This window comes from Buteo buteo, chromosome 18 (assembly GCF_964188355.1).
Source record: "Buteo buteo chromosome 18, bButBut1.hap1.1, whole genome shotgun sequence".
Taxonomy (NCBI): domain Eukaryota; kingdom Metazoa; phylum Chordata; class Aves; order Accipitriformes; family Accipitridae; genus Buteo; species Buteo buteo.
The window spans coordinates 25,685,241-25,701,939 of record NC_134188.1 but is presented as its reverse complement, the minus strand read 5'-3'; the positions used below and the strand labels follow the sequence as shown (position 1 = coordinate 25,701,939).

The following is a 16,699-nucleotide window of genomic DNA, read 5'->3' as shown; positions in this document are numbered from 1 at the left end:
CCATGGTGTCTGTTTAAAGTTTGCTCTACAGTCGCAAGTAATTTTATTGAAATATACCCTAGAGATGAAAAAAACCCACAAAAAAGCTGTGGTTTTTTGTTTTTTTTTTTTACAAAACTCGTGAAAATTCTTCGGTGTAACGGAGGGATTCAAATATCTAACTATTTAGTGATCATAATAAAAAGAGTGATTATAATAAAAAGAGATGCTGAAAAACTTGCTGTCCTATGGAGGACTGTAAGAACAGCAGCAAAAATGCCCCTGGCCACACTCACCGTGGGATGGAGGATGCTGCCGGCCGAATGGGAGCCAGATTTTATCCCACCAAACCCCAGCCCCGGCACAGAGGCACGGCATGCGGGTTTCCCAGTTTTGGCAGTGCCCCCAGAGCGAGGAGATAAAGCGAATAAGATTTAACAAGCAAAGCCATCTTTTTAGCTCCGTTATTAACGTGATAGGCTCTTATTTCTCCTCCCCGTTTAAAAAGTGGCCGTAGGACTAACCGAGATCCCTGGCCCTGGTTTCAATTACGCAGAGATTGAATCAAAACAGACTGCCGTGCCGTAAATATGAGGGGGGCCCTCTCTGTAAGTCGTAAAATTGAATTCTAAAATTTCATGTTAAAAGCCTTGCCTTTGCATAATGGATTGCACTGCCATCTATCACGGTGACACTTATAAGTCACAGCTGAAAAAGTACTTTATTAGATTTTTTTTTTTTTTAAACAATTTTGATTTATTCTGGTTATGCTGTCTGTATAATAGACTGAGCAGAATCTCATGCCGATCCCTACGCTCAATAAAGCAACTACAGATATATTACAGAAATCCCTCACTGTTTCTAAGTTACAGCCAAATGGTGTCTCAGGGACTGCTCCCAATCATCTGTGTCTTTTAAACCCGAATCAAGCATCGAGGCTCTTAACGACCTTCGTCTCATCGGCTCTCGCCTGGTGCTGTTTAGAGTTGTTGGCCCATTTTCATCATGGCTCTGATCAATAGCTGTGATGACAAAGATATGATGAGCTGCGTGATTCCCTCCGGTCACTGCTGCTTAATGATTTTTCCAAGCTCCAATCTTCAGTTGAAAGGGGGAAAAATAAATAAAAAAAAAAAAATAAAGAGCTTGGAGGAAACAAACATTGCAGCATTTCTCGCGATGCCAAATTAGTCTTGCTCCTCTCCCCTCGGGCTGAGCACGCGGGATGTTTTTTGAGCTGCAGAGCCCTCATGGCACTGGCTCATGTCTGGATGCCACAGCAGGTTGGTCCCATCGCTGCTGTTCCTTCAAACGGAGCAGGTGTCGGTACCAGCAGAAGCTCTTCAGGGCTCGAGCTGTTTGTCCTTACCCACCGCTCGCACCGCGAGACGCAGCCCCTGCTCCAAGAGCGCTGGACCTTCTCCTCCGAGCTGTGAGACTTGGTCACGATCCTTCCCACCACCTCTTCGGACTGGAGACAAGCCCAGGAGTTCAAAGTAATTTAAGCTACGCCTTTGCGTTTTGAAGGGAAACTCCGTTTGGTGGAGGAGCGAGTCCTCTTTTGGGGAGTCAAGAAAATAGCGACTTCTCGAAGTCAAGCCGTAAAAGCATGTGAGACCACAGTGACGTTATCCCTTGGAGATGGTCTGGCGTGCAACTGGCCTTTGAAAAAGCATCTAAAGCAATGGGATATGGGGGTTCGTGCCATGGGATTTGCACTCAGGACCTCCCAGTCTTACAGAAGCGAGGATCTGCTACCCCCACTGCCCACAAGCAAAGCAAGAAGGGTCGGGCAGCCGCAACACGGCCCCACGGGGAGGCAAACGGGGCGATGCAAGGGCTGGGAAGGGGCTACGGGGCCATCGGTCGAGTGAAAATGCCTGTGGAGAGCAGAGTGCGGTCCCTCGAGGAGGGCATGGCTCTTTGTGTTCACAGCCCGTTCCTGCAACTTCCACGGGAACACACTTGAGATCCTGTAGGAAAAAGCATTTTTTTCACTAACAAAGGGGGAAATTTAGGGCTTCAGGACTGAAAATGTTTGTTTCTTGTTTTGCCATCCAGGTAGAGTGGAAAGCTTTCACAGCCAGCCATCCCTTTTAATTGTTTTGGTTAAAGGCTTTGATAAAGAGAAGAGCAACACATATATATATATATACTTTTACATACATATATTTTTTTTCCCCTTTTGTGACATAATGTCCATAGTTCCCATGCCGGGTGCAGCGCCAGGAGAAAACCCCCCGGACCCGGCAGCCAGACGGGCGCAGTCACATCCCACCGCTGCTTGAGGATGCCGAGCTGCCTTTGCCATGGCGCAGAGCGGGATGGTTCCCAGGTCCAGGCATGCCGTACGCCTGCGGCGGGACCGTAAGACTCTTGAAAAACGGGTGAACTCCTCAAAGTCATTCGCTCGTGTAATAACCTGAAGAGTCTGTGTAAGGCTGTCGAGGTGCCATCTCAGGCCGGCAGGGTTGCAGTAGGAATATTTCACACTTGAATCCCTTTCCCTGGCCGTGTGGAAAGGTGGCCCATTTACTCTTGCACTACTCCTCTTAGCATTAACACATGGATGGAGATGGATATAGAAGCACCACTTCTCTTCGGAGCCGCTCGGAGGGGAGCAGTGTAAATGGGATGCACATCGAGCTCTCTCTGCACTGCAGGTCTTCGCCGGGAGTTTATGCCTTTCGACCCAGCTTCCCGCAGGTCTTTTTTGCTCCGTGCATGCTGTGTTAGAAACTCAAAGCCATCACAAGGTTGAAGTTCTGGGAGGAATTTGTCCCTGGTGTGATTCGGGGAGGGGGAAGCCAGGAGCTGGGTAGCCCTGGGAAGAGGGTGCTGCCTCCTTCGAGTAGGTGGCAACTGCTGGTTTGGCCAACGCTGCCTCTAATCCCCACCAGCGCATCCTCGGGGCAACCAAGGCTCGCCAAGAGCTTGATACCAGCAACGCAGGTAATGCCACGGCCTTTTAACCATCCCTGGCAGGCAGCTGCCCGAAGCAACTGCTCCCTTGCCAAAGCCTAGAGCTGGCCCGGCCAACGTGTCTCCTCCCAGCCGGCTCCGCTGAAGCCTGATACCCTTTCTAGTCCAGCTGCCTGCGATTCACTCCTGCCAAAGTAATAGAGGTTGCGTGCTGCGAGGGGTGGTTCAAGGTACAGCACCGGGTTGCAGCAGCAGCAACGTCACCCTTGCTGCAAGCAGGAGGGACCACCAGAAAATCAGGACCATACCGGCGGGTGGCCCCAACGTGGGTCAGCCCTGGGGCTCTGCAGCCGCCAGAACTCTGGCCACGCAGGCAAAGGTAGTAGGGATTGGGAATTGGAGGAGGAACAGTCTGTTGGGGGAATTTCCATCCCATCACCTTCCTCCTGGCAAGCACCTGGGAACAGACAGGCAAGGCAGCCGGAGCTGGCAGCCGGCATCTATGGGGAAACCACGACAGCGCTGGGGCTGCCAACGTTTTGCTGCTCGAGGAGTGCATGCCCAACATACGCCCCTGCTTTATCTTGGGGGCTGGAGCCTGCAGAGAAATATCAGGCTGTGTTGGAGGATGTCAGTGGTGGTGGCAGGAGGGCTGGCTCTGGGGACACTGTAGGGCTCCGAGTATGGAAACAGCCTTGGCATGGATTTGCACGTCTCGGGTTATCTCTCTGCAGAATCGGGAAGCAAAAACTGAAGGAGGTGGAATAAAAAAAAAATAAAAAATCAGGACCGAGATGTTCTCAGAGAGACGGTGAGAGCTCAGGACATGTGCAGGTGTCAGTGTGATAAGAGACGTCTGTTTGGGAGCAGGCTTGGCCGTCTCCGGCCGGAGCTCCAGCGAGAGGTGGGGTAACACCTCCGCCTGCCTGCAGGAGTGGCCCTGGCTACCACAGGGCTGTTTCAGGCAGGGAAGAGGATGCTAAGCTCATCTCCTTGTTCCCTTGAATTTCAAGGACTCTTGCAAATACCAGAGCGCAGAGGTTATGTGAACACAAATTACATTAGCATGCCGAGTAACTTTGTCAGCAGTTTCTTATTAAAGCACTTGGTCCCCTCTGTAGTGGGCATTTCCATTCAACCTCCCCCTTCTTCGCTGCCTACCGTCAACTGGGCTCTCCGCTTAATTCGAGCTCGTGTAAGAAACAGTGAGAGGGTTGATTCCAATATTCTCCTTCTTGTCCCACCATGCACAAGCTGTTGCTACTTATTAAACATTTTAAAATCCCTGCTGCCAAAGTCCCCGGGAGACATTTATCTGCCATAGTCATAAACGACTTGCCAGCATGCTACTCAAAACTGCATTTCCCAGCCAATAAATACAAGCTCCAGAATCAGGAAAAGCAGGGTTTGGCTTGCTCTAATTTTCAGTGGTATGTCACTGGGATACTATAACTACTTTCAAATTCAAATCAGCTTCCTAAAAATTAACTGGTTTTATCAGATACAGCACAGTGGACTGTTAAACACGTAGCCTCGTGTACTGAAACACTATACATTTAATGAAGTTATGCCATTAGCAAATGTACAACATGGGTGCATTAAATCCACCTATAGAACAGCTCTACATATGAGAGAGAGGATTTATTTTAGCTTTTCTCAATAGAGCAGGAGTCCCTTTCTTGGCTTTTGCTAGGTTTTTAACTAAAACCAGGATTTGCGCACACACAAAAAAACCCCATAAAGTATCTACTCTCATAATGAAAAAAGACTGATTTTTTTTCTTTTTTTATTCCAGTTCAGGAAGGAAGAGAATCATCTTGCAAGTTAATATAATCAGCTCCTTTGCCTCTATAATCTACTTCTGCTCAGCAGGAGCCCCCAAAAAAACACTTTATGTCCCAAGTGAAACGTGAAAACTACTTGTAAGGTCTCTTTTGAGGCACATGATTCGGACGGTCGCTTTCGGAGTATCGCAATCAGCGTCGTCTTCCATCTCCTTTCTTCCCGGGAAGAGCTCTCCAGCATGCCACGGGCCCCCCCGTGTTTCGGGTGGAAGGCTATCTGTCCCTGCCCCAAATCAGAAAGGGTTAGGATGACACAAGTTAGCACAGACACCCATTTCGCACTTCACACCTAAGGACGTACGTTGACGACTCCCCACTTCAAATTCCTCACAAAGGGGGGGAAAACAAAACAAAACAAAACAAAAAGGACAAGAGACAGTAAATTTCACTGTGATCACACTACGGCAAAATATACCTTCTGTTCATTGCAAAAAACGCGTGAAGGCCAAATTAAAGAGGGAAAAAAAAAGTATGTTGCATGAGTTACAGTGCAACCGTATTATTCCTTCTCTTTCTATTTTCCTCCCCCCCCGCCTTGTTCAGTTTAGAAAAAGGATTGAGTACAACACAGTCAGGTAAGTGGCCACAAAAGAGTAGCTGTCTTTGGCAAGAAGTCACCGCATCGACCCTCTCTGTCACCTTCTGCCCATTTCGCTCTGTCTCATGAAGTGGATGTTGTTGGCGCTGTCTGAGAGTTCAGGGTACTGCTCCACTGAGATCACAAAATAGCCGTCGTAGCCCTGTACCCGGCCCGTGTTTAGCACTTGTTGCTTCTCCCCTTCTGTCCACGAGCGAATACCCTCCTCCCCATCCCGCAGTCTCTGCTGTTCCCGGGACCAAGCTTGGGCTACAGCGCGCTGTCGGGCCAGCTCCAGGACACGGGCCTTCTCCTCGTCCAAGGTGGTCCCGTAGCGAGTGTTTAGGCACAGCGCACCGTATTGGAGCTGGATGTCCGTGTAACGTCTAGTCCTTCCACTTAGCACTGTGTTGATCTGGGACACTGTCACGTTCACGCCGTTCTCCAAGGTCCTCCGCCCACCGCTGAGGCCCAGGATGGACAGGTCGCCCTCCGACGGCCCTTGCTTAATGAAATAGTGCGTGTCCACCCCATCGATGGTGAAGTGCAAGTTCTCCAGGTAATGGGCGTTGTTCAGGATGGCCGCGATCCTCCGCCCGTCCTCGTTGGCCACACTGATAATGTCGGTGGCCACGCGCCCGTCCTTCATGGCGAACTTGACGCCTTTGCCGAAGATAGAGCCTCCAGAGGCAAAGTTCTTGTTCTTCTTGACCTGCCGGCACCCGGCGATGCTGGAGCTGTAGATCCGTTCGAAGCGCTCAAGAGTGACGAAGGCCTTCAGCTGCTTCTGCACTTCACACTGGACCCCCAAAATTGACTGAGCAGGGAGAGAAAGAAGAGAAAGAGGTATTAGAAAGAGAAACCTGGTGATCCAAAGGCATTAATAGTGTGCTGGAGACCAGCAGAACATCCTGGAAACACCTCGTGAGGAGCTCCATTTTTTTTTTCCCCTTAACACCTTTTTTCAGATTTTTACTTCTTTTTAATGGAAAAGGTGTTGTCAGGTTATTCCCCCTAATGCTCATTGTTTCAATAAACTGAGCTGTATTTAATATCACAGACTGAAGGATGTAGATGTAGAAAAAGGGTTTTTTGCCTCAGTGGTATGAGGGTCTAGTTTGGATGTGCAATTATTTTGTGCTTCAATGTTCTTCATCCGCACATAAGAAATCATTCATCTTGTGGCCATGATGCTTTATAAAATGCTTTCAGTTTTTCTGTGAAAAAGTGTGGAAGTATTTGTAAAAGTTCCCTCTAGTTTAACTTCACTTTGTAACTCCTTATGCTATCTTCAAAAGCCCTGCAAAACAGGCATGACCCTCAAAGTGGCCACAACCCCTCTGAATCCCATTTCAACCTGGCCGAAGCAGGTTGTTCAAAACTCAAGGAAGGCCCTAAATCCAACTCCTATTTCCTTGCAAACCCTCTACAAAGTGCCATACGCCCTGAGATAAGGCCAGCCACACCTGATGCTCGAGTTTTGGCTTATACTGAAGCGAAACTGCTGAGAGCCAACAGCCTGGATCATTTGCAGTCAGGTACAATACAAAGTCACTTTTGCTGTTAGTGTATAATGGAGCAAGCACACAGCGAGTCAGCAGCTCATCATTACTGCAAAATGTCTTTGGAAATGCTTTTATCAATTCATGGCGGCGCAGGCTTCTTACAGACCCCTGTTCATGAACAATTATTTGCTCAAATTTCAAGTAAGAGGATGCTACGACAAAACTCTCCTGGCACTGCCAATGGCTCAGTTCAATAATGTAATGACATCCAGGATTAAAAATAGGCTACAAAGAAAAGTTTGCTGCACTCCAATTATTTTGAGGAAATTTAACATCTATGAAGGATATTGCCTTAAACCATCCACAAGCTAAAGGCTCACATCCTTCCCTGGGTGCAAGAAGACAATTCAGACGATGCAGGCATATCAGCGTGGACCTCTCAACTAAGTCTCATAACATGGCAAGGGAAGGGAAATAAACTCTCATTTCCATGCTGGCCATTTCCAGGGAAGGGTCTCAAAGCATTAAAGAAATAAAATAAAAGATATAGCATTGCAACTCACTCAGAGGTTATGAGCAGTTTTGATCTATAAAGGAGAAAACTATAAGGGAGCAGAGGTACACAAGTTCAAGAACACGTTTGCAGTGGCAAAGCATCAAAATACCCAGGGCTGACTTTTATTCCAAGTGCCAAGCAGGCTGGCATAGCTCCTCCTTTTCGCCTTTTGATTAACAGCATAGTAGTTGGAGCAGGAACCAGTCACCTATGAAAGAGGAACTCTTTCTGGTTCTCCCCTTACCGCCTGGGGAGGATCTCACACACAGCCTAAAGAGTGATATAATTAACAGACTGATAGGAAGCTGAGCCTAGGTCCCCTGCCAACTGCATGAGTACTCTAATTATGTAAAAAATGGACGTAATTAATGCAGATGTCACCGATGACGGACATGGAGCAATTAGGTTTCTAGGCTCCATGAAATACTTACTGTTCTGAATAAGTGTCTACTGCACAGCCTTGGTTAGTTATTTCCTCCTCAAAGAGGTTTAAGGGGGGGGTATTCTTCTCAGGTGCATCTCATACGGATGGACTCTAGGTGGTCCCACTACCCAATGCCACATCATTGCTCTTCCAACTTGGCTCAGTAACTTTTAGAAGTGATGGGAAAAGGCATTTCTCATTAGTTACGCTGAATCACCGTTTGGTCTGAGCTCCTTCGCTCAAGGATGTAAATCAGGTCTCCTGCACTACATTGCTACGTCCTGTGGTCATTTATATATCACCATCTATGGACACATCACCATGTTTACCAGTAGTTGAGCGATAAGGAGTCCCTGGAATTAATTGCACCATCTACTAATTATCACCGTGGGGAAGGGAGCTCTGGGAGGTCAGACAGCACTGGGCATGGGAGAATTATTCCTACCTGGAATCTCCCCCATTCCCTTTCTATTTTGTCTTCATCGGCTTATTCTTGATGAGCTGCAGGAACTCTAGTGCTTTTTCAATTCTGAGCAAATCATTAGGTATCGATCCCCTGTGAGTGCCTCCAAATTAGGTTGCCCCAACAAACCAGCGGGTCTGGACAACACTTTCTTGTCTTTTCTTCTGATCCCAAATGAAAAGTGAGTTTGCAACAAGCTCTGAAAACCTGCTGATGCTGCAAGATAGGCACTGTCATAGGACAATCTACTGTGCTTTGGACAAGGGAGACATATGGTTTGTAACCATATGTTTATACTGCTAAATATAAAAGAAATCTTTTATAAATAATACAATTTTATAGAGTTTTAAAAGTAAATACTGCTAAAGAGAGTGAGACATTGTATTGCACCTCTTATCATTCACACTGGATAATTTTTGTTTTAACTCCTGGTTTGGTTTTGAACTCCTCCAACTGCTTTCTCCAAGACATGTTTCCTAACTCCACAGGTCACGTCTACCTAGCCTCAGGGCCAGGGATTTGTCTGACTTCTTTTACTTAGTTGTAGAGACATACTCTAAAATGAGATTAGGGAGTCTTGTGAGGACAGGAGTTGTACAACAAAGTTTAGGGGTGGATGGTGTCCTTGGGTTTGCCACTAATTCAGGATGGATGGTAGCCTGGTTGGCACATACTGTGGTACAACAGGTATCACAGCCAACAGCTACGCCATGATCTACCTTCCTCGAGCTCCATAACCCAGTACCTGGGACCTTCTGGCCCGAGGTAATTTTCAGTTTTCCATTTTATGGTCAAATTCTCCATAGCTTTGAATTTCATGTCAGTAACGGCCCATTATAAAAGGAAATCCTGATTTTTAAAGGTTTGGGTTTTGTTTTGTTTATAATTTATGACCCAATAATAGAATACTGGACCTGTCCTTGATCTAGTTGCATACTGCCTTCGTGATATTATATGAAGTCATACAATTTCCACAGCTCCGCTGTTCATCTGGATGCCATTTAGAAAGAAAATAAGCAGCACCCACCCTGCTACTGCCAGGATGCGGACGTTTAAGGGATTACACATAATCTAACAGCAATGACACTATCAGTTCCTGCCTAAGGACACCCATATAGGATACCAAGCCAAGTGCCTTGTTGGTGTCCTCTTGGTCTCCATCCAGGACATCTCCTCTATACTGGGAAAGCATTTCTCATGTTGCATGTGCAACCGTAGGACTGGCCCTGGCACTGTTCCCTGGTGGCTAAAACAGAGATAAAATGGCTGACCAAAACCACAGAATTAGGACTCTCTTGACCTCCAGTCGTGTGCCGGCTTAGAGACACTGTAGGTGGGAGGTTTGTGAAGTTGGGGGCTTGAACCACCTTTGTTGGCAAAGAAACTGAGCAGTTACCTGTCAATCTGTGGCTGCCCCAGCCTGCTGAGCACCCACTTCTCACGCACATCATAGTCAGTGTTGACTGCACGACTGTTTCAGTTTCCCTACACAGATGTCTAGTGTGATCTGAGATGCCCCAGAATGCCTTCAGCATCCACCCAGGGCAGTGAGAAGCCGAAGAAGCCCTGGGAGATATTTGCCCTTCTGGAGTTGCACCTGGAGGCCACTTTGCTTACCTGGCCCCTGTATGGGCAACGGAATCGAACCCCTAATTTGCACAGTCAACGGACCCTCCAGTGTGTTCAGCTTGGTCTAAAATTAATGCCTAGCAGGTGGACAGCCCTTTAAGTGAGCTCCACTGCCTGTATGAACTAGATGTTGACAAACTACAGTGCGTGCACACATGGAGACACCTACACCTACATGTCTTAGTCTTGAATTCACTCCTAACTCCTAGCAGCTGATCATCTGAACTGTCCTTTGGGCTCCACTGACAAATGGGTGATGCTGAGTATCAATTTTGACACTACGGGGAGCCCTGCTGGGCCACCAGTTGTTGCTCTAGAAGGATGCAGGTAATCCATGCTGTAGACGTGAGGAAGTCCAGGAAACTCAACTCAAATGGCACCAGCAACTGAGTTCATTGTAGATCTCTGCTGGCTATAATGGAAGCTTGGATATCAAGTTCACAGCCAGAGACCTAAATTTAGGTGTCTTAATCAAGAACAAAATCACATCCAAAGGGTTTTCCACTGGGGACTGGTTACAGGCCTTCTGGGCTCTCCCTACCTTTTGTCACATAGGAAAGTAGGAGATCAGACACGTGCAAAGCTGTAGTGCTGAACACCATCATCACTTAACTATTACAATAACTAAACACATCTCTGTTATCTTGAAAATGAGCCCAGGATGACTTTGAAGTGACTTTTTGAGCCTGTTTCTTTGATGAAAGAGTGTATTTGGGAACAGCAGTCCTTTAAAGGAAAAGCAAACACATCCAACAGAAAAAAAAAAACCCCACCCAAACCAACAAATTCAGGCAAACCAGACTACAGCTAGCTTGTATGCTCTGCTGTGAATATAAAGGGGCGGAGGCAAACAGATTATATGTAGTTCAAAGAGGCAGTGTAACCCTGACTTTGAAATTACCATTTCTGTTTCATCTTAGAACTCATTTTAATGAACTGGCAAGGAAGAGAAACAGAAAATTTCCATCCAAGGCTGCAGTGGCATGTGGTATTCTCTAAAAAATGCTGCTGCTTTTAGCAACTGTAAACCAAGGTATCCATAAAACCAGTTTTACGGAAGAAAGGAGGGAATTCATATTTATGTTATTTCAATATTTGTTGCTAGATGTGAGTGACAAATATGCTGGGTTTGTTTTTCCTCACAGTCTTTTTTAATCAGATGTCCTTAGGTGACATTTCACTTTATCTAGTAACAACCCATTGGAGAGAAGAGAACGACCTTCATCATTTGTTCGCTGCTGCACAGAGCTCAAGAGAACAGCACATTACAGAGATCTCTGAATAGCCTCTTGCATTTTGCCGGCACCTCTTGAGGATTTGAAATACCATAGCCAGATACTATCATCTGTTGTTTTTAAATACCACCTTCCAGTGTGAGACTGAAAGCTTTAATTTCCCATCAAGGATCCAAGATGTGAAATACGTGAACATGTTTCCAAGTTTCTCTATATCCTTGTGCCGTTATACACAGATAGGTGTTTCTCTTACCGCCATATGGCATACAACGCAGAAAGCCACTTCTTCCAAAAGGCTTGGAAGTTATAACTTCTCTAAAATATTCGTCTTCATTAACTTCTTCCTAGTTACGCCCTAGCTCTCTGTTAACAAAACCATTCTTTGGAAATCAGCCTCTTCCCTCCACTCCACCTGGCCATCACCTGAAGACGAGTCCCCGTTTGGGTGTCCCCCACCAAATCCCAGCTGGTGGAGGTGCAGGAGGAGCCCGTCAACCCCGAGAACCTCGCAGGCGCCTACCCATCAGCACGGCCGCACTGCGCGCTGGTTGGCCGAGGGGCAACCTGCCTGCTTAGAAACCTGCCAACCAAGAATGCAGGTGGGACAACCGAGGTGAGTGATTGGCCAGCGAGCCCAGTGATGTAGATGGTGATTGGTTAGCAGTGAAAGACAAGCACCAGCTCTTGGGCTTAGGGGACAGGTCTCTCCTCCACCCTGCCGGTGTACACAGCTGCAGGGGGATAACGAAGTTGAGCTCATCAAGCAGATTGCCATCTGTGGGGAAATAAGAGGATTTGCCTCCTTCCCTTGCTCATCTATTTTCATAAAGCTTCAAGAGATTAACGTCTTTGAGACTTCAACTCCTTTCTCGGCATCAGATCCAGTAAAAACTGGCCACTGCTTTTGCAAAACATAACTAGGGGCTGATGGACAGACGTGCAGACAGCGTGATGGCCCAAGCCCAGGACAAAGCGCCCGCCACGTGAGGATGCCCTCCCTGAGTGATGAACACTGGCAGAGCCAGTCCCTCAAACAGATTGTCCTTGGGAGAAGCTCTGCCAGAAAGCACAGCCCTACAGCTCACTCCCTGGCTGAGCATCCCAAAGCAGCCCTTGCCTCCAAAATGCTGCTCCGTGAGGGATGCCAAAACCTGCTCCTCCAGCACAGCCTGTAACGGGCACTGAAGAAAACAGGACCCTTCCTGGAGGCACGGCGCTCATGGGATGGAGAAAAAGGTAGTTAATAATATGAGGTTGTTAACAATATAAGCGCTGACTCCAAAACACCCCTCCCTGCAAATAGAGTTGTTCTGGCTCCAGCAATTACCTGACAGTTCAACAAGACAAAAGGGAAAGGAGAAAAAAAAAAAAAAAAAAAGAAGAGAAATTGGATTCAGGTGCAGCAGCTCCACAATATGCCAGAGGTCACCCAGAGTCCCCGGGTGGCCAATAACACTGAACTTGTTCAACAAACAATTTAGTGACAGCCTCATGGTCGTAGGGAGAAGGGGGGGAAACTGCTGCACAACAGAGTATTGGATTTTAAATGTCACTCCAGAGCTGCAGGGGGTTAGTGCGAGGTTTATGACACGCTGGCTGTTTCTGAGCTGGTGGATGCTCAAAGTCAGAATTATCTCTCCCATCTTGCAGCCCTGCAAGGCAAGTACCAACAGTGTTTTGGAAGGAGATGCTAGGGCCTTCTGGTTATGCACTCTGAAGAGATACGAAGCAGTCATTTATGTGGAGTTAGTTGCTTTGCTGTCATGCCTCTGTTGTTCATTCCTCTCTAATAAAAGAACTGACTCAATCTGCTGGGCCACAGCTTTGATCAGCGAAGCCAGTGGAGTAACTCAAATTTACTTTGGTCTTTTGCGAGGAGGTATGTGACCCAGAGAAACCAGGGATCGGAAGACATGGAGATGAGAAAGCGGTTTTATATCATTCAGTGACGAGCCCTGGACTCCAGGCAGGATGGGCATTGTTCAGTGCCTTGTCCAAGCTACTTTTAAATGACAAAAGATCTGGAGCTTACTCCATATGCTCTGGAAGACCATTTCACAGTTTGATTAGTCTTATTATCTGAAAATATTTCCTGAGCTTCCATTTAACTTTGTTTAATTCTGTCATTTGCTATGTGAAATTTTCAAAAATTTGTATTTTCCTCCACATGCTTCATCAATAAATACAGAGACAACCAGTAGGAAGAAGGGCTGGACTGTGTCTGGGAGCATGTATGTGCAGCTGGAAGGGTTGGGAGTGAACAGAACTACATGTGAAACATCAGTGTTGGATGCATGGATAGGCGTAGGAGAAAATGGATCGTGTGTTCAGTTATCATATGTGAATGAATTTATTTTATGCAAATATATGCCTACAATATGCTGGGTGTGACAGAAAGGAAGGGAATCCTGCTCTATAGCATTTGAGAGCCACTCGCTATCACAGCATGATCCTGAAACTGTAGACTAAAATAAAAATGGTCATGTTTTGTTGCTGTCATAACACAGGGGAAGAATATGAAACAGCCTGCAATGGTTAAATTCCACTTTCAACACTTGAGTGTAAAGTGACTCATCTGGAAGCACGACGGCTGCATAAAGCCCTCTTTTACCAAGCAGGTCCCTGCACAGTCCTCACTGCAGCTTCTTGCTTTAAAAACCTGAAGGGGACATGGAGATTTTCTTTTATTCTTATTGCTTAGTCAGGCAGATTCACCTAAAATGGGTGGATGGAAGGGAGGGCTCCTTGGTTTTATTTCCAGCTCAGCTGCCTGCATGAGCAAGTGTCAGTTTTCATCTCAAGCTGCCACTCAAGTTACTTGGCTATTCAATATGTCTAATAATAATGAACTAATGATAAAATAATGATATAATAATAATGATATAATAATAATAACACTACCACTAATAATAATTTCTATTGTGGTTCTGCGAGAGTTATTATCTACTGCACATAACAATTCAGAGACAATCTTTTGTGCGGTCTCTGAATGAGCCTCCCCTGTTTGCCTTCTCCTGTACAGCTTTGCCTGGGGACACTGTGTCACATCAGAGCGAACGAAAAATCCTGAGGCTATTGCTCATTACAGAAATCATCTCTATTAGCATTTTATTGTTTAATCCAAGGAAGTGAGAAACAAAAGAGTCTCTGAGCTCCAAAACACAACCGAGTTACTGCGGTGTAATGGTTTTCAAGCATCAACTCAGCCATGGTAGGAAAAGGCATAGCTCTTTTGGTCCCTCTCTATTATAAAATAATACGTCTTAACATAAATCTCTCGCTGAAGCTGAAGCTGATACTTTTTTAGCTTGTCTTCACCATAGCTATGAGGCTGAATACCAAGGATGGACTGACACATGACTATTTTATTAATGCACGGTATCTTGTTCATACCTCTGAGTGATACCTTTTGTGGTTTGGGAAGTGTGACACTGTATTTTACCTCCTGGTTTAATATGCATACAGGACCTCAAGAATCTGCTGCAGGACAGTGAGATTTCAGTGAACTCATAGATAAAGAGGCTAGGAGGGCAGCTGGAATCAGTTCCATTTCCTACTGTTATCATTTTATTAGCAGAAATGTTAAGAGCATATTGTGATCTCCCCAAGCACATTGGTGCCTCACTGCTCTCGTGATGTTTGAATACACAGGAACCGCAAGCAGGAATTCAGACTAAAGAGGATTTGGACTAAACAGATGAAAGCAACCCCAGAACAAAATCAGGCTAGGAGATGAAAGAGCATCCCGAAAGGTAAATGACTTCTTCAAGGTCATACAACCGATAAGCAGTAGGCTGGGAGTAACCCAGGGCTCTCGGATCCTGACCCAGTGTGCTAACCTTTAACAGCGCTGCCTCCATCTTTCAGCTGAATAATTCCCAACCGGAAGAAAGGGGGAACTGATTGGGCTGTAAAAGCTTTTCTCTTGCCAATTGCATCACTGAATCTTGTGCCAGCATCTACCAAAATGGCTTCTGATGCATGCCTGTTGTTAAAAGCAGGACACGGTGACTCGGGATTAAACCCAGTCAGGTAAAATGAAAGTTAACTATCATCTAAAACTTCTTTCTGCTGAGACCCACTGCAATGCAGAACAGTTTCCTAGGGATGTACTGGGACTTGTTGTTTAAGACGTTTTAAACCAGACTGAGTAAGTTTCTAGAAAAAATATCTGTAGAAACTGATTCCATATTAAGATTTGCTTTTTCTCCACTTCCAAGAATTCTTGGTGCAAAGGCCTTGAACTTAGCCTGCAATATGTGATAACATAGCCTCCTGTGGGAAAAAGAGACAGTAACACACCATTCCATTGAGCAACCACCAGAAAATATCACATGAAAAAGCACCATGGCAGTAAGGAACTTAAAATGTGATTATTCAGTCAGTTTTCATTACTCTGATGGGGATGGACTCACTCAATATCCCAGAGTATCTGGGAGAACACGCTGATAGAGGTTTTCTTAATAATGATTGCAACTGGATAATTTGCTGATAAGGGTGTGAGATACAGTATGGAGTTGCATGGATCACCTTGCTATTGTCCCATTCTTGGGTTTTCATCTGTGTGTGGATTAGCTCATAGGACGGCTCTATTGCATCCATGTCTGGCTTGGGGTAGCCGGGGATGACGTTGTGTAGCTGGAACCCGAAGGTGAGCAGCCAACTGTTGACATCTGGAAGGGAAGAGAAGCATAAATCAGATTATCTGATCTCTCGAGCAGGATTGCCCAGGATAAGGCACAGAGGAGGACCCTATGGTGCCTTGCACTGTAGCAGTCTGGCCAAAATGATGTCTACTTTGGGTGAAGAGCACAAATCTTAATGGTCCTTGTGTACCAAAGCTGGGCTTGCCACCTCCAAACCCAGTCCAATTCTGCAGTTTCCCATCTCTGAAACAGAAGCATTGGCAGTGACCAAATGGCCTAAATCAAAGCCAACTCCACATCTGCCCGTGGTCAGCAGGAACCAGGCACTTCTCTAAGGTACGCAAGAGCAGCACAGCAACAGCAATACACTAATGGAGCCTGAGATGCTCCAACTGAATGGGAAGTGTTGTTCAGTCCTGCAGTCAGCTCTGAACAACTCAGCCTCAACACTTCTCTTCCTGAGGACTCTCAAAGGGCCTGCAGGCTGAAGACTAAATTTAGAGTTATGTGAGCCAGAATACCAGGACAAACAGCACGGTCATTTAGCAGGTGCTCATGGAAGAGGCTCTGGACATATCCTCTGCTTTTTCCATGGCATTTCCACCTCAGTCCTGAGTTTCTTGGCATTTTCCATAAGAAGGTGTAGCTTGAATATTAAACCAGCCTAAAGTCACATGTCATCTTTTATAGCGACATTTAAAATCAGCCTCCAAACTACCTGCAAGGTACATTATAGTGAAAATAAGTGTACAGATACAAGACTACTTTGCTTGGGTACTTCTCACGAACCACTTAGAAGTCCATGGATGGTGAGAAAACTGCTGGCTACAAGCAATAAACTATTGTCCTAAGGCAAAAGGAGGACCACTGGCACTAAAGGGGACAGGATGGAAACTCCAGCCATTTGGGGAATCATGGA

The 16,699-nt window shown here is 46.2% G+C and overlaps 1 protein-coding gene across 1 annotated transcript in view; it reads right to left on the bottom strand.

Annotated features, from left to right (window-relative positions):
* Positions 1-274: 274 nt before the first annotated feature.
* Positions 275-16,699, bottom strand: part of TENM4 (teneurin transmembrane protein 4) — a 598,102-nt gene continuing 581,677 nt past the window's right edge. The window contains exons 32-33 of the mRNA XM_075050174.1: positions 15,665-15,807; positions 275-6,139 (exon numbers count right to left, since the gene is read on the bottom strand). Coding sequence (XP_074906275.1) covers positions 5,381-6,139; positions 15,665-15,807 — 902 coding nt within the window. The 3' untranslated portion in view covers positions 275-5,380. The remainder of the gene's footprint in view (positions 6,140-15,664; positions 15,808-16,699) is intronic.